We start from the raw sequence: 17,666 nt of genomic DNA, 5'->3' as shown, positions 1-17,666 counted from the left end.
TTTGCTAGTCTGGTATACCTGAAGCATCTACAGTGTTTTGTTTGGGTTTCTTGGTGCAAAGTGCTGTATGAAGTATTGACATTTTCCATTGCAAAGTGTTTAATACTGCAAACTTGACTAAACCAGCTCCTGGCAGTCAAAGCAAGCCTCAGTAAGGTTTTAAAAAGCACCACTACTTTTTTCCCCCAGAAATAGAACTTGGTGGTATCTAAAGGATAAGCCTTGGGCACTGATCAAATTATGAAGTGGAACAGTTCCTACACTGCTTCCTGCTCTGTCCTGGGAGGCGATGTGAGCATTATGGTACAGCTTCTCTACTCTTGTCCTACCATAGGCTTGACTGGTAAGATAGGAGAATGTAGGAATGAATGATGATTTATCTTGAGGAACAGGCAAAAGCATTTGTGATTAAGCTGATACAGCTGAGGTGTTCAAACACTTAAGTAATCCATGTAATTCTGAGATTGTCTCAGCCGACATCTTTGAGCTCTTGGGGATGTGACTTACAATGCAGTTCTATGGACATTTTAAACCACACTGCTGCTAAAAGGAACCACCCATCTTTCTCTCTCCAGCCTGTACCTTTTCCCTTTTGCTACCAAAAGTGTTCATACAGCTACGCAGTGAACTGGACTGGGCAGCTGATTGTGTGGAAAACATCACCTTCTCCACAAGTCAGGTTTGACCCACGTCAGATAAATTCATTGCAAAAACGAGAGAGGGAGGCAAGGACTATCTTTGTTGGCAACAATGACGGCTTTTATCCTGGTTTAGGATGTTTGAAACTGCAGAGTTCAACTTGTGTCCTGCATCTCACTAGAATATGGTTGTTATACCAAAAATGTAAAGCTCCTATACTGTTTGCAATGCAGTTTGTAATTAGTTAATTCTGAGTGGCAGGATTGCATTCTGTTCTCATGTTTGTTTAATGCCTCGGTTGAGAAGCTACTTCTGCAATCCTTCCTTTTTCTTTGGGTGGGAGAGGTATCCCTTTGTTTGTTACCTCACGTTTGGTGTTTTGGGCAAATCTTTAGTATCCTGCAGCCTGATCTCTGGTCAGTGTGATCCAAGAAGGAGTGTATAGTTTGGGGTAGTGCCAGGCAGAAAAGCCAATACAAGATGTGGAGTTCAAAATAAGAATGTCCTCACAAATTGTTTTACTGATAACATGCATCTAAATGGCCACCTTGTTCTAAGTTCTACAAAACAGGTATAATTAAGAGTGTTTCAGTTATGAATACAGTGGATATTTTAATGGGGAGAGGGCTCAAACACTTCAGATTATTTCTAAAAGATGAATGGTTCTTTTTGATTAAAGACTGTGCTACTACTCATTCTTTCTTAAAGCCTGCCTTAATCAATTGGATAAAACATCATTTATAAAGGCTGATGTTAATTAAAAGAGCCAAAGCTCCAGAATCCTAGTTGATGAGTATGTTTAGTTACCTGGCAGTACAAAAACCTTGTAAGATTTACAATGCTGGCAAACCCAAAATGATGTTGATACGTCTGCTATTGAACTCCTCAGCTTTTACTGTGTCTGTAGAGTGAAAGCCAGTTGAGAGACCTAGGGCGGCTTATTTTAAAATTGCAAATGGGAGGGGAAAAAAAGTCTCTCAGTTCATTTGAGATGTGAGATAAGCTGAGATCACAGTAGATGAGCAAACTTAATTATACTCCAAATTTTTTTCATTCTCTGAGAAGTTAAATGATACCTCATGACTCAACACTAAATATTATTAGTGAAGTATGGTAAAAAAATCTATTACTGAATTCAGTTCAAAACTTGCTTTTAATACTGAAGTTAAAATATCTTCTTGCATGCACTTCTAATTAACTCTTCTTGTTCACAGATAACTACTCTTATTAATCATAAGGATAAACCAAAACGTTCAGACAAGACTCTACAAGCAATTCAACGAGTGGGACAAGCAGTTAACCTGGCAGTTGGAAGATTTGTTACAGTAGGTGAAGCTATAGCCAATGAAAATCATGAATTGAAAGAGGAAATGAGTATTGCTTGCATCGAGGCAAGGAGAGCAGGTATGTAGTTACTCATGAAGTTGTGCTCATGCCATTTTTGGCACACTATTTTTAGTGTCAGGAATAATGTAAGAATTTTATTATCTAATTGCTTAACCGTCTTCTGCTGGTGCATTCAAGGGCTGATCTGTTACCTGATTTTGTCACTTAACTTAAATTGCTGTCATCTTACACACAGGGAATGGAATTCTGTGTTTGCTTTGATTTTTATAGGATCTTTTGCCACAAGGAATCACCTGACTCCTCTTTGTTTATGATGTTCCTACAAAGAGCAGAGTGTTGAGAATCTGTTGAGAATCTTTAGAGTTTATTGCTCTCAAGCTACGACAGTGGAATATTTAAAGTAATTAGAGTGTTACACTATTGAGGTCACTGTGTTCTAAATCTGAAGGTCTGAATGAAGGTCAGTGTCCTTCATGTGATGAAACCCATATTTCATCAAGACTCAGTAAAATGGCTCACATCAGTCATCTGATGACTTCCCTCAGTAGAATGAAAATGATATTGTATTTTTGCTCAATGCAACTTTTCTTGCAAACTTGCTGTGTATGTATATTGAATGTGAAGTATGGATAATTGGTTGAGTTGCCTACTGTCACCCTCCTCCCCTCAGAAGCCTTTGTGTAGGTGAATAGTTTCTGTAGTGGATTACATTCTCTGACGCTGTAAAAGAGTATCAATGTCATGCTAGAAACTACTTTCGTAGATATTAAGTACTATTGCTTGCCTGATATTTCAGTGGCTCTTAGTAAATGCACTCTTCACATCTGTAGTGCAGCCTTCAAGAAGATGATATCTAGAAGAGCGTTCCTTTTGTTGTTAGTGGTGGTGGGTTTTTGGTTTTTTCCTACAAATACCTATGGATAATGGGAAATCTTACTTGAAACTTTACCTGTTTAAGCAGGTGGGCATGCCTGCAGGTGTGACAGACTTTCTGCTTACTGCGGCTTCAAGGAGACAATCTGGAGCTTCCGGATGTGGCGACAAATAAATGACCCTTCAACACTAAAGTCTTGCTTGCAGAAGGAGTAGTACTCTACTCCAAGACATGGGTTACTGCACTTAAAATTGATCTGCTAAGTTTAGCAGTGGACTTGTCTTTTAAATAACCTCAGAAGCCTGAGAAACGTGCTGGTATATTTCTTGCTGAATCTCTGTGCTGGCCTCAAACTTTGGAGATGCAGTTCGTACTATTTTTGTGATTAAAAATGAAAATTGGTCATGTAAGAAATCCTCCAAAAATCCCTGGACAATGAACCACAATGTCTAGAAACATGCTGCAGTTGAATGGTTGTTTTTGTGATTTGAAGGACTGTCCTAGATAAACTTCAGACTGAAAATTCATGGTTGCTCCAGTAAACTTGGCTGCAAACAGAAATGTCCTAATTTGAAAACATTCCATTTGTTAGGTGAAGCATGTGTTTTCTCTTCAGAGATCCAAGTAAAATGCTGACAAGCCAAAGTTTACGTTGATAATCTCAGCTGCTAGAAGAGCTGTGCAGTCTGGATCTCTATTTCTTGGCTTGCCAGCTACGCTGTGGCCAAGTGCTTTTTCTCTCTATCAATGTATCTCGGAGGAACTCGAAATCTAAAAATAGTCTGTAGTATTTTTCTCTCACCAAATAGTTACACCTTTTTGCATTGCAAGTTTTATTTCCTGTTACTCAGTAATGTTCCACAGTCTAGAGGAGCCAAGGTATAGACTGTTTACTTTTCTGTCAAGCCTCACATTTACCTTGGCATGGGTCAGTTTTCTCTCTGAGCTATCTACTTGAGAGCTAACTGAAGACTTACGTGGGAAATTCAGTATATCAAATATGTTTGCTGCTGGTTTTTTGTTTGGTGGGGGTTTTATTTGTGCGTGCCAGTATTACCTCTGTGGACTGTGACATGTTGGACAAGATAAGACAGTCCTTTGTGCAGTTAAATTCTTAGAGATAACTGTCCTCTAAATTCAGTCTCTGAACACAGTTCAAGTGCCATTTCGAATAACTTTGGTGTTCCCAAGCAAGCCAATAAAAATCTCCTGGCCAATTATAGCTAAGAATATTGACTTGTATAAAAGAATTCTGTGTTCTGGTGGCATGGGCAGCAGAAAGCCCTTGCTGTTTAGGACAGACAATGTTGTAGGATCTTCATGCTTTTATTTTTTTTTTATTATTTTTTATTTTTTTTTTTTTTTTTAGCAAATAAACTAGGTAGTGCTTCAAAAAATAAAGGGGCACTTCATTAGGTGTAAAAGATAGATTTCAACACTAAAGGAATTAGAACATTAAGCATATCAGTTGCTAAGAAAAGTAGGGAGTCTTTAAATCAATTGCATATCATGCAGAGGCTTTGAAGGATGACAGATGTTGTATCTGTCTCTTGTGAAGGCTGTAATCAGTGATCTGAAGTGTTTCAGACTTGTTATGACTATTTCCTTGTAATAAAGCTTGTAATTTCATTGACTCAAAATAGAATCATAAAACTGCAGAGGGTCATGTAGCAGATTTTGCCGAATGTTAGTCTTGCAGTATGTCAGTGTTTACACTGTCAGTATAATAATGGAATGTAACTCAAAGCAGCACATTTTTAGATTTTCTTTATTTCCTCCCAGAACTAGGAAAAGCTGGTTAATTTAAAAGAGAAAACACATGTCAGGAATGAGTTAGTGTCATAACATTTCCAGTATTCTCTGTCAGTTGACTACATAGTCCTAAAGGAAGACATGGAGTAAAATGCCTTATCTTTCTGTACAGAGGACTGAATTAAGAAGGTTGAAAAACAACAATTTAAAATGGATAAATAGAGTCACAAAATAACTTAGGTTTGAAGGGACATTTAACTCCAAGGATGGAGAATGTGCGATCTCTTGTACACCTTTTACAGTGTTTGACCCATCCTTACAATGGCAAAAGTATTTTCTTATATCTTGTTCATTGCTTTTTGTCTGATCACCACGCACCTCTGGGATCATTTGTCTTCTCCATACCTGCCCATTAGATAGGCAGTTGTAGACCACAGTAAACTGCCATTGGCCTTCTCTTCTTGAGGTGAAACAAACCTGCTTCCTTCAACCTCATGACTTACATCATATGCTCCCCTATGCCGGTGTTTTCCCTGGTGCTGAGGAGCCCAGAACTGGACATAATACTCCAGCTGCTCTCTCACAAGTGCCAAGCAGAAGGGAAGCATCATTTCTGCAGCCTGCCAGTTACACCTCTACTAACAGCCCAGCGTGCAGCTGGCCAACATTGCTGACTCCAGGAGTTCAACTCTTTGCTCACTGGAGCCACTGTATCTTTCCCTGCAAAGGTTCTCTGTAAGCAGCTGATCCCAGCTTGTACTGTTTTGTGGTGCTACCCTGGCCCAGATACAGGGCTTGGTATAACTGCCTTTGTTGGACTTCACAAGCTTCCTGCCAGGTAATTTTTCCAGCTTCCTATCCCCCTGTCTAGCAGCCCTGTCCTCCAGCGTGTCAGATATTCCCTCAGTTTTGTATTGTTCACATACTTGCTGAACATGCTGGCCCATCATCCAGGGAGCAGTTTTCATGCCCTGTATCAGTTCGCGAGGGACACCACTGGATGCTCTGTATCAGTCCCTGAGGGGTACCACTGGTGATTGACTACCTGTTGGACTTTGTACCACTTATTACCATCCTCTAGCCCAACGGTCAGGTCCGTTTTATATCCACCTTATTGTTTACCTATTCAGTCCATATCTCATGATTTAGTTGTAAGGACACTATGGGAGATCACGTCGGAAGCTTTACTAAAGTTGAGGTACACAGCATCCATTACTTTGTTTTCTAGTCACGGTGTCATCTCATCATAGAAAGCATTCATGTTGATAAGAGACTATTCACCCTTACAGGTCTGTGCTGGCTTTTCCCGATTGCCTTTTTCTTTTATATGTGGTAATGGCTTCTAAGATGATTTTAATAATATTCCTGGAAACTGTGTGAGGCTGACTAGCACAAAGTTGCCTGAATGTTTCTTGTTACTCTTCTTGAAGATGGGTGTGACAGTTGCCTTTCTAGAATTGGAAATCTGTCCCAATTGCCATAGTCTTCCAAACATGATAGCAGAATTACAGTGATCTGCTCCTTTGACACTCTTGGATGTGTCCTATGGATGTATATACCTAACTGGCTTAAATAGTCCCTATCTTAGTCTTTTTACTCTAACAAGTCTTGTTCTTTATAGCTTGCTCTGAGGGCACCATTCCTGTTCCTGTAGTTGCAGATCTGCAGGCAGAGAAGGAAGCCTTTGTTCTGTTGTCAGAAGTCTCAAATTTCTAGGGCTGTCTGGAGCTTTTGACAAGCAGATGTTGCAGCTCTTTCTACATTCTCTGATTACTCTTTGTATGACTAGATGCTTCACCTATGACTTGATAATTCATCTTCAAGAAGATGAATCTTATAGCATAAGAAATGGGGTAATGATGCTGTGTATCCTTCCCTTCCTTGGTTTGTCATATTTGCATACTTATACTAGTGAGACCCCCTGATTATTTGTAGCATGGTTTTTGTGACCTGGCCTGGTCCTAGCAGAAGTACTGGAAATTCTTTGCCATGGTGCAATAACTTTTCAGGCAATTTAGGAGCTCAAGGGATTACAGTTGTCAGAGAGAAAGCTATCCGTAAACACTGTGAAGTGTGGAGCTTTGTGGTTTGAAGGGCTGTCAGGCCTTCCTTGTTCCATAGTGCTTGTGTGTGGTATTTCCAGAGTAATAATGCACCCTCAGATTCTTCATACGGAACCGCAGCCTTTACCAGGCTTTAGAAGTATTTTGTCTGTTTAGGTGAATTACCATAGTTGAGGTTTTGAAGATAAGTCATAGGAGACTCAATCAGATGTCCTAGATTTTTTCTTCAAGGGTGATCTGCAGGTTAGTTGTGGGTTGATCATCTTGTCTTGCATGCTAACAAAAAGCATGTCTCAGAGCTTGCCTTAGTTCAGTCTCCCAGCACTCCTCCTATGGTTATTGAATAGGAAACTGCTCTATGTCTTTCCTCTATTGCACTATTATGTAGGGTACTCCGGAAGGTTTAATGGGATTGGGGCCTGTGATTTTTGTCAGACAAGGAGATCCATTGGCTTCAGTGCATTGTAGAATTTTTAACCACTTAAAAAATAAAAGCAGTCAAATAGGCCTATTTAACTATTATCACATTAAATGCTGATAAGATAAAAAGATGCTTATGAACTGAAAATTGGTGCTTTCTTGCCTTTTTTTCTCTCCTGTCTCTGACAACATACTGTTTGGTGGTCCTCTTTTGAACATCAAGTGCACTAATCTCCCTATTATGCTTCAGTCCTATAAGTTATAAAGTTACTGGTTTTAATCTCTTTGTTCTTCATGCCTGAAGACTTCTACAGGAATAGGAAAAACATAAATTGGGAATACTAGCTGAAATTTCAAAAGTAGAGGAGAATTTGTAGTTCTTCCTTACTGCATCTCACTCCTGTGGATTGATGCTGCGTCGCCACTGATTTGGCTTTTGCTATCAAAATATGAAAAATACCTCCCAATGAATGTTTTAGCCCTCCACACTCCCCAGCTCCACCCTCTCCACCTCAAATATCTGTAGACTACTGTAGGAAAGTTAGTGTGTGTTACAGATGGAAGAACGAAGCAGTACTGAGCAATGGCCCATACTTAAATACGGAGAGGGTGCCACCAACAGTCAGTAGAAGGAAGTGAGCTAAAAAGTAGAAGAGTCGTAGGTAGCTCTGAAATTGTTTCAACCACCAAAAGTAAAAGTTAAGAATGCTTAATGGCCCGGTATCTCTTCTTGTAACTATGAAATTCTAATTATTTCTTCTGTTCTCTCTAGGCGAAACAATTGCACAGCTTACGGATGTGGCAAGCCTGGATCACCCAGAATCTGATAGTCACATAACAATCTTTACAGACAAAACGGGTGTGGTAAAAGCTGCAAGGTTGCTGCTGTCTTCTGTCACAAAGGTGCTGGTGTTAGCAGACGGAATTGTTATTAAGCAAATTATAACTTCCAGAAACAAGGTATATGTAGCTTCCTTTTTGTTTTGTTTAGCTGATACCTGCTGTTAGTGCTAGAGTGGTGGTAAATGAAATGGTATTTTCATTATATCTTTAGGGAAAGTGCAAAATAAAGAGGTAAAAGTGAATGTCTTGCACATGTTCACCTACCAGATTTCTGAAAGGAGATGGCTATTAGCCAGCATGAATAAAATAACAGCTTTCACTGACTTCATACATTTGATGTGACCTATATTGCTCTGTTGACCTAGTGTGCTGCAGAAGATGCTGCGTTACTGCTTATTTAACTTTGTTTGCTGTGAGGTGGAAAGTATGTCTGTCAGTAATGCCAATAAAAGCTTCTGCTTGCTAAGGAGAGGATGTTTGTTTTGTCAGGATCAAGACAAGGAGAGCATTATGGATGTGTCTTAAGGCAAGAAGCTGTGAGGAATGCTGGTAGAAGTCTGTGCTAGTGAAGTGAGGTTTACACATTAAAAGTTTTTTGTGCTGTTTAACTTATGTCTTGAAATTACTTAGTTGATTTAAATAATGTATTTATTAGGCCCATTTAACCTCAAATGTAATATATTTCATGTACTGCACTGTCTTGCCTGTAGGATATTCTTTCTTTTTTTTTTGCTCCTCTGATGTGCTAAAACAAAAATAGAAAAACCTCATGTTTAAAAAAGGAAAGCTTGATAGGGCCTGGGTTTTTCCATTAATTTTCAACTCATCATCCAGAACAGAGCCCCTCTTTCCTCTGTTGACTCCTCTTGCTATCTCTCTTCCTTTGTCCCAGTTTGCTTTCCAGACACACTGGTCTCTATTTTGCAGCTTCTAGATCCAGGACTCTTAGTTACTGACTCCAGGATTCAGAAAGCACGGTAATGCTTGCTTCGGTCTGGCTTTAGACTTAGCAGCACTGATTTGCTGTCTTAGTGCTCTTTTCTTCCCCCAGTGGTAGGTGAAGGTGGCCACAGTTTTATTGATTATTAATTTGCTGAAGTTACTTGCAGCTGTGGTCTTGTCTTGCACTGGAGACCAGAATGGTGCATTTAATACCTTTTTCTGCCTTGCATGAGGCATTTAATACCTTTCTGCCTTTTCTTCTGCTGTCACCTGCAGCCAGGCAGTGATTTGAGTTAATTTACCTTTCCAAAAGTGTTAACACAGATGTAGGCTATAGAGCAACTGTGCAAATCTTGTATCATGAAAGGATAAAGAGGGATATATCCTTTCAGCAGCAGAGCATAGTTTATGATAGTCTTAAATATATATGAAACTATCGTCATATATATAGCAATATGAATATAGTAAGCATAGGTGCAAGATTTAATTTTGAAGGTATTTGAAGTGAAGTTTCATATTGCATGGTAAGTATGTCTTTCTCTGATTGCCATAGTCGCCACAGTCATCCTAGTCTTAGCGGTCTTTTTGGTTCTATTGAATTCTCCTTTCTACACACGGTCTATATGTGTTTCAGAATGTCTGTTTCTATTTGTGGTTCCAGAGCAGTTCATATCTCTAGTACCAAATTAAACAAATGATAGTGTCTAATACAGGCACATCCTGATATTTGTAGAGTGCACTCCTGAGAAGTGTGTCAGACACTGGTATAATGAATAGGAAAGCACTTCTTCCTGTAAGAAATACTGTGGTAGAGGGATGATATGGGCAGAGTCTTAAGAAGTCCACACAAATACTCAGAGACAGTGTAGTATAATATAGTATAGAGGATGGAAAGGCAGGAACAGGATCATCAGTACTGCCAACTGGAGCAGATGCTGGCTTTTTGGAGTAGGGTACTGTTCCAGAAGATCTCATCTGCATTTTCATTCTAGAGGCTGAATCACAGAATGGTTATGGCTGGAAAGGACCTCAAGATCATCTAGTTCCAGCCCCCCCCTGCCATGGGCAGAGATGCCTCACACTAGACCTTGTCACTCAAGGCTCTGTTCAGCCTGGCCTTGAACGCTGCCAGGGATGGAGCATTCACAACTTCTTTGGGCAACCCATTCCAGTGCCTCACCACCCTCACAGTAAAGAACTTCTTCTTTGTATCTAACCTGAACCTCCCCCGTTTAAGTTGAAATCCATTACCCCTTGTCCTATCACTACAGTCCCTGATGAAGAGTCCCTCTCCAGCATCCTTGTAGGCTCCCTTCAGAATGCCCAATGTTAAATGTTCAGTGCCGGTTTTCTTGCTGCCTCTTTCTGAACACCTTAATTTTCATTATCGTCATCATCTTCCTCATATGAATCAAGAATAGTAAACTCAACCAAGGGCAAAAGACAGAAAAACAGCTTAGTAGTTGCATGTCCAATCTCATAGACTGATGAAGTGATTGAGATCTTCTGGAATGGTGATTTGCTCCAGAACCTGACCTCTAGTTAATAATCCTAATGGTCCTATTCCTGCTTCTGCATCCTCTGCACCATATATACTATCCCTGTGTTCTTAGACTGTGTGCATTTCTTAAGTTCCTGCCCACGTCTTTCCTACCTTACAAAATCTGTTTCACTGTCCGTCAGACTTAGTCACTGCATCAGTGAGCTTAAAGTCTTGCTCCGCTTACTGTCATCAGTCAGGTTAGGATTGTCAGAACAATGAACAGGGAAGTGACAGGTAGTGGGGTTTGTTGCTCGACTGTGTGGATTGGATCAAAATATGGATGTGCCCTGAAGTGGTGTCAGCCTACAACCGCTGTCTGAAAGGTAATGTTCATAGTGCAGCAGTAGCTGTGTAATACTGAGTTCTAATTCAGCTATGACTTAAAGCCTTTTTCGATACATATTTTAACCTTGTATTTAAAAACGTTTAAACATTGTAATTACTATCTCTGTGTTTCATGTTGAAGAAAGTTTTAAATGAAAAATTATGAAGACATAATGGGTATTTTGCATTATAACAGCTTCTTGAATAAGCTTTAGACAAATTTAGAGCTGTCTGTATGGTTTCTCCCTGTATGTAGTTTCTTGGAATGTCAGCTCTGCCTGAAATGTCTAGAATTGTTAGCTGTGATGGAAATGCATGTGCTTTCACTGAAATTTGTATTTGACAAGAGATTTCTCCTGACAGAAACACTTGCTCTAGGGTAACTGCAAGAGAGTTGCTTGCAACCAAGACCATACTCCTCAAGTACTATACTTGCTTAAACCAAGAATGATTGAGCATAATTACTATAATTTTTTAATCTAATAATTTTAGAAGAGAAAGTTGGACCTTAATTTGTGTGTTTTCTTTTTTTTCCACATTCACTTTTCTACATCCTCACTTTCCCAGTCCTCTGGTTCTCTGCTTCTTCCCGTCTCATGGAAGTCTTTGTGGAACTGGCTGCGTAACATCAGGCACTTAGATACTGCAGTATAATATTGCATGATAAAACAGCCAGTTCCACAGTACTCGCAGGATTTAGTGGAGCATTTGCTTTACATAGATTATAACTATGAGGTTGAGCAGCTGCTGTATTACAAAAGAATAGGTGCTTCTAAGAGGGTTTACCTGGGTTGCAGGGAAGGGGTCATTTGTCATAATCAGGTATGTAGAGTGCTTTTTTATTTTGGGGGAGGGGGGAAAGAGAGATACTTTTGGCATAGGAAAGGAAAAATAAGTTGAAGTTTCTCCCTTCCAAGTAGTTTGTTAAATTTTCATGTGGTATCTTATTTGTCTCCAGTCTGAAAAACCATAAAAAACTGCTTTGACTGTCTTCCCTACTGAAAGATTACTTTGGGATTAGCAATTATACCTCTAACCTTGAAAACTCTAATGTTAATCTCTGTTATAAATCATATTGTAGTGCCTTCAGCAGGATAGCTTCAGTAGTTTATAAGCTATGTGATAATTTTTGCTGAAAGTTGATGTTTTGTTTTCTTTTTAATGCTGATTTTGCATGCTTTTAGGTATCTTGAGTAAGAGCTTGATACAACCTGGGTACATTTAGTTCTTTATTTTACATAGAGCTAATAAAGATCTTCAGATGTTAGATTAAGTTGCTATAGAAAGTATAAAACTATATATTAACTAATTTCTAACTTTTTTGGTCGTCTTTTATGAAATACTGTTGCACTTTTTGTAATGCACACAGCCATTAAAACACTTGTTTGACTGTGGTTTTAGACTTCTGCATCTGAAATTGAACTTGGAGTGTTACAACATAGGGATATAATCCACATATTAATTTCAAGCAACTTGTTTTTCAATTTAATGACCGTAACTTTTTTCCTAAATCTGGAAACTGAATCCTGCAATACTGTTGCTTTTGATACTGGAAAGAGTGAGGAGCATGCTCTTTGAGGGGAGAGTTGACAACAAATGACTCATTTTGAATGAAGCATGATTGTTAGTTGTTAATCTAGACTTAATTTCCAGCAGTTGAGTTGTTAATGTATATAAAATTTATACATTTTTAACAATACGATTTAGAAGTGTCTGCAAATATTTCTAGTTTAGTAATAATGTTTTCTGTTTAGCATCTTGATAATCTACAGTATTTTCCCTTATCTTGCAGGTTCTTGCAACAATGGAACAACTAGAAAAAGTCAATAGTTTCCAGGAGTTTGTACAAATATTCAGCCAGTTTGGAAATGAAATGGTAGAGTTTGCCCATTTAACTGGAGATCGGCAAAATGTAAGTATTGATAAAAAGCTGTGAGAGATGTTGTAAGGCATCACTTTCATCTGATGATTCACTGGAAGGTTTGGGTTTTTGTAGGATGATTAATAAAAAATTGCTGGTGTCCTACCTCTGAAGCCGAACTTCTCCTTCCTCTACCCAAAGGACATCTTTTGATTTTTAAAGCTCAGCCTGAGAAATATCACTGCATTTTTTGATCTGTGTATCTTCCAGAAGCCTGGGTGCATGTTATTTGTCCTTTGGCTTCAGTTACTATCTTTTGGCTCTAACTTTTCTGGTTTATTATCCTGGTAGAGAGTTTTTCTGTTCTTACATGGCAAACTTTTGATGTTTGCTCACAGTGAAGGGATTTGAAGGCAAAGTAAGTAATTATTTTAGAAAGCTCCAAACAAGAAATCTTTAGATCCTAATAAAGTATTTACTGGGTTTGTGTTGGGTTTGGTTGTTGTTTGTTATTATTTTCGAATATTTTTCTACATTTAGGTCAAAACTTCTTCATGTTAGGGTAATGGCTTTTTTACTTCTCACATGCAGCTACTCTTTCAAAGCCTTTCATTCTTGCAGGAAGCTTTTTGCTGCTACTTCCATGTAAGAAAAAGGTTTGCTGAGGCTTAAGGCTTCTACTGTGAGCTCTAGTTTCTTCTCCTTGGCAATGAAATTCTGCATTCAGAACTGAACCAGGGTCTGATACAGATATACAGGGTCCCTAATATCTCGCAGAATTCAGAATTTAGTTTGTATGAGCAATTGGCCAACCTCATGCATCTCCTTTTACTGTTGATGTGTTCCGAGTCTGCTAAGTACATGCTCAGTATCAAAGAATAAGTTCCAAAGAGCTACATATAATTAAAGGAAATACCTATCTGGAAATGAACTGTCTTTATTTTTCCTTGAAATATTCATAGCAGTTGTTCCTTGGAAAGAGAAAGGTGCATTACCAGTAAGTTATATTCCTTTCAACTATCTCTGGCCTTTGGCTCTCCTGTCCTTGTGTACTTGTTTCTTTTGGAAAGAGTGTTTCATTACTATTTTTTAAATTGTGTTAGGACTTTCTTGATATGCTCACTTTACAGTGTGTAGGCTGCTATGTGGCATTGTTAGTTTTACTTGGAGTATTTTCTTTAGTATAATTAATAATAAGTATGCTAGAAACTCTTGGCTGTAGTCAGATTTATCAGAATGTAATGTCAGAATTTCAGAAATTAGCTGTTTTGGGGTGGGTTGTTTGTTTTGGTTTTAGTTTGCTTTTAATGTACTGATTATGATCTTAAAGATTTTCTGCTAAATATTAAGATGTCAAAACACACTGCTGCTGTGATTTATCCATGTTTTTGCTAAGCTACAGTAAACTGGGATTAATTCCATCCTGTAAACTGTTCCCTTTTCAGCTGGTCCCATTCAGTTACCTGTTTAACACTGAAATAGCATCAGGCTGTCATTGCGAGCATTGAGATCTTAGTTGCAGTTTTGTAAGTTCTTCCTTTTGTTAGACCCTCTTACATGTTGAGGGGTTCATGTCTTTCCCTCTTCCCTCTCTCCCACCCCCATCCCAATTTGGATTCTAAATTCTTCCCTTTTGATGAACTTTTCTGGATGTATAGTTTTGTCTTGCAGGTATATCTCTCTCCCTGGGAGTTCTTGAAAAGTTTCTGTACTTAATGACTTTCTATAGAGGAATTGGTGGGTTTTTTTAGCCTGTTAAAACTTTCTTTATTACTGGTATGTAGTAAATATAACACTCAGGTAGACAAAAGATGTTTTTAGTCAGCTATTCTTTTCCCCTCATTTTTGTGTGTTATGAATAATGCTATGTGATAAAGATAGCAAAATTAGTGACAGTTTACACAACAAGCTCTATATCTCTGAGATCTTCCTTCTTTGAAATCTGAATTGAATAGAGCCAAGAATAAATGCATAAATTAAAATCTGTCTGAAAATCAAGTTCTAGATCATGAGTTAGGCTGAAAATAGCATTCGTCAGACGTAAAGAAGCTTTCTCACAACTATCCATCTGCAAGAGTTTCCTTTTTCCAGTCTCGCAAGCAGTTAACATTTTAGATACTGTGTAATATTCAGGTCATCTTTTCATGTTTAGGATTTGAAGGATGAGAAGAAAAAGGCTAGAATGGCAGCATCTAGGGCTATTCTTGAGAAGTGCACCATGATGCTCCTAACTGCTTCAAAGGTGAGTGAATATGCATGCTTTTACAGAACTTAGATAAATCAGAGTATGGCATCTGGCAGGATGGCTGACTCTTCTTTCTCAGCCCAACTCTAAACTTCATGCTAAAGAAGGGTGTAAGAGTAAAGAATGAGTGGAGGAAAATCTTTGAGTAACAGTATGAATTTACTTAACACAATAGCAGTTCAACACAAAGAATTAATCATATTCTAACACATGCTTTAGACTTGCCTTAGCAGGAATCATTCGTTTCACTATACTGCATGTACTCTTTCATAATACTTAACTTTGCTTACTTTAAAAAGACTTGTCTGAGGCATCCGGACTGTGAATCCGCTCGTATAAACAAAGATGGAGTTTTTCATCGGATGAGATTAGCTCTGGAACAAGTAATAGATATTGTAACTGACTCACGACCAAATGGAGAAAATGAAATGGCCCCCATTAGCATATATTCTGGTATCAAAGAATTCAAGGTAAGAGTGGAAATAGTATAGTTTTCTAGGGCCTAATAAATTATCTCAAAACTAAAAGGGTGTGTGTGTGTGCAAATGTTTTGTGTTGTTTCGTTTTGCTTTTTTTAAAATCAAAATGGCAGATGTGCATCTGTTCAGCAGTGTTAACTTAAATAATCATCCCAAAATAGTAGAGAATCTGTCAAGAGATAATTATAATTTCATTGGTTTTGCCAAAATGCACCTTTTGGTACTTGCCATTTCTGCCTGTATCAGAATGCATTCAGAACTCTTAATGTTTTGTTGAGGTGATGCCTTGATGTTGAATAAACCTAAGTATCAGGATGTCAATCAGAACTTCATTAAAATAGCTCTTGAAGAAGAATTCTTGCTTTTTAATTAGTAGTACTTTTAAAACTGCTCACAAAAATATTAATTCAAACATTTGAAAAAGCAAACCATCATTCAAAGACAATATTATGAGTAGAAATTTTATCTTATAGCTTGGTCGGTTTTTTGTGATAAAGGCTTTTCTAAATTTCTTATTCAGTTATGAACAACCATGTCTTATTTCTTTAGAGTCTGAGACATTGATTTTATTGTTATATTTTGTTATTCATTCTCTCACCCATTTAGAATTTGGTTTAAATTTTTGTGAAATGCCTCAAAGTATACAATTTACTACATGTAAATATTTAGAAAATGCTCAAAATAGATGGTACAGATGTGAAAAGATCAAGCAAAGTCTGAATACACAATTTCTGAAACGTACTGAACTTAAAAAGTTTTTATTGACAGCAGTAGAACAGTTGTGGTTTTGCTGTTACTTCTGATAAGTGGCCAGTAATTTGCTGATGGTATTATTACATTTAAATTAAATGAAAAATACCAAACCCTAAACTGGACATCTGGATAAAGCAAATTGTTGGATTACTTTGAAAAACGTGAATAATTAACAAACCACTGAGGAGAAAAATAATGTAAAATGATGCATCTGCTTTCTGCATTTGTGTCACAACTGTACAGCCACGTAAATTCTCAAAGAACTGCTGTGTTTCTTTTTCAGAATAAGGTGGAGGGTCTCCGTGAGAATCTTTATTTTCTCTCAAAAGAGAACCTTTCAACAATGCTGGAAGTTATCCTGGAACATACGGAGGACTTCACAGACTCTGCCTATACCAGTCATGAGCACAGAGAACATATTTTGGAGCTGTCTAAACAGGCTAAAATGGAACTAGAGCAGCTGGTTTCAGTGTGGATGCAAGCTGTAAGAGCTTTTTAGCAAAGTAAATCTTTTCACCTCTACTTTGGAAAGTAATTTTTAATGCAGTGTTTCTTCTGGTCTAGGAAGAGAACTGTGTGTATTCCTCACAGTGAGAGCTAATCAAGGAAGCCAGAGTTTGTTCTGTGCTTCTGCAGTTTCAATATGTTCTGTTTCTGCCCCATTGGTGTTGCTTCATTGATTCTTTGATGGCTAAATTAGGCTACTGGTAGCAGTAGGCTAATGAAGCTGTAAGTGGAAACAAGAAGGCAAATGGAAGTATCATTGCTCAGACTTAAACAGTTAGGTCTTTGATGGAGTAGTTCAGAGACTTCAATTCTCTTGATCCCATAGCAGTTTCTGTTACTTGTCTTCAACAGAATATTGAACACACCTAAACTATTGAAAAGAGAAATACTCTAAAAAAATTCACATTTTTTTAATCTTGTGGAAAGAGAGGAAGGACACGCTAAGGCTTACAGGCAATTTTTGTTTGTCCTTTTTACAAGATCTAAACAATAATTTCCTTTTTTAGAGAAGCAGTGCATTAAGCCTTCCTCTGTCAGTTATCTTATTCCTTGAAGATGACAGAACATAAATGCAAAAGGGGGAGGAAGAGCAGAGATGGAAAATGCAGCTGCTTCTTTTGATGCTGACTTGCTTTTGGTCTTGTTCCTGGAAAAATGTGTAGCAAAAAATATGGCAGATGTGTACTAGTGTAGGATACTTACATAACTGAGTACATTTACTTCCAAGGAAGCATTTTTGTTTCATTTCTCCTCTTTGAATCAGATGTTGCAGTCAGGTGTTCTTAATGCAGTAATGCAGTTTGAACAGCATATAAATGTTACTGATAACACACTGTTGTTACTACAAAGAAGACATATATAGAATAATAATTGCATAGACTCCTTAACTTCTTATAAGAAACTAAAACTGTATTTAGCTTGGTGTTGGCAATTAGCCCTGATAGACAGCTGTGTAAGCACTGCTCAGCAATAACTAACACATCCCTGTGCTATCAACACACTTTTTATCATGAATCCAAAACAGCACGATACCAGATACTGTGAAGAAAATTATTTCTATCCAAGCCAGAATCA

The 17,666-nt window shown here is 38.0% G+C and overlaps 1 protein-coding gene across 2 annotated transcripts in view; it reads left to right on the top strand.

Annotated features, from left to right (window-relative positions):
- Positions 1-17,666, top strand: part of CTNNAL1 (catenin alpha like 1) — a 56,082-nt gene that overhangs the window by 16,953 nt on the left and 21,463 nt on the right. For both annotated transcript variants that reach the window (XM_030507881.1, XM_030507890.1), the window contains exons 2-7: positions 1,854-2,043; positions 7,868-8,055; positions 12,540-12,659; positions 14,761-14,850; positions 15,153-15,323; positions 16,369-16,569. In XM_030507881.1, the coding sequence (XP_030363741.1) occupies positions 1,854-2,043; positions 7,868-8,055; positions 12,540-12,659; positions 14,761-14,850; positions 15,153-15,323; positions 16,369-16,569 (960 nt within the window). The remainder of the gene's footprint in view (positions 1-1,853; positions 2,044-7,867; positions 8,056-12,539; positions 12,660-14,760; positions 14,851-15,152; positions 15,324-16,368; positions 16,570-17,666) is intronic.

This window comes from Strigops habroptila, chromosome 1 (assembly GCF_004027225.2).
Source record: "Strigops habroptila isolate Jane chromosome 1, bStrHab1.2.pri, whole genome shotgun sequence".
Classification (NCBI taxonomy): Eukaryota; Metazoa; Chordata; class Aves; order Psittaciformes; family Psittacidae; genus Strigops; species Strigops habroptila.
Note: the sequence above shows the minus strand (reverse complement) of the source record. Positions and strands in the feature narration are given on the sequence as shown.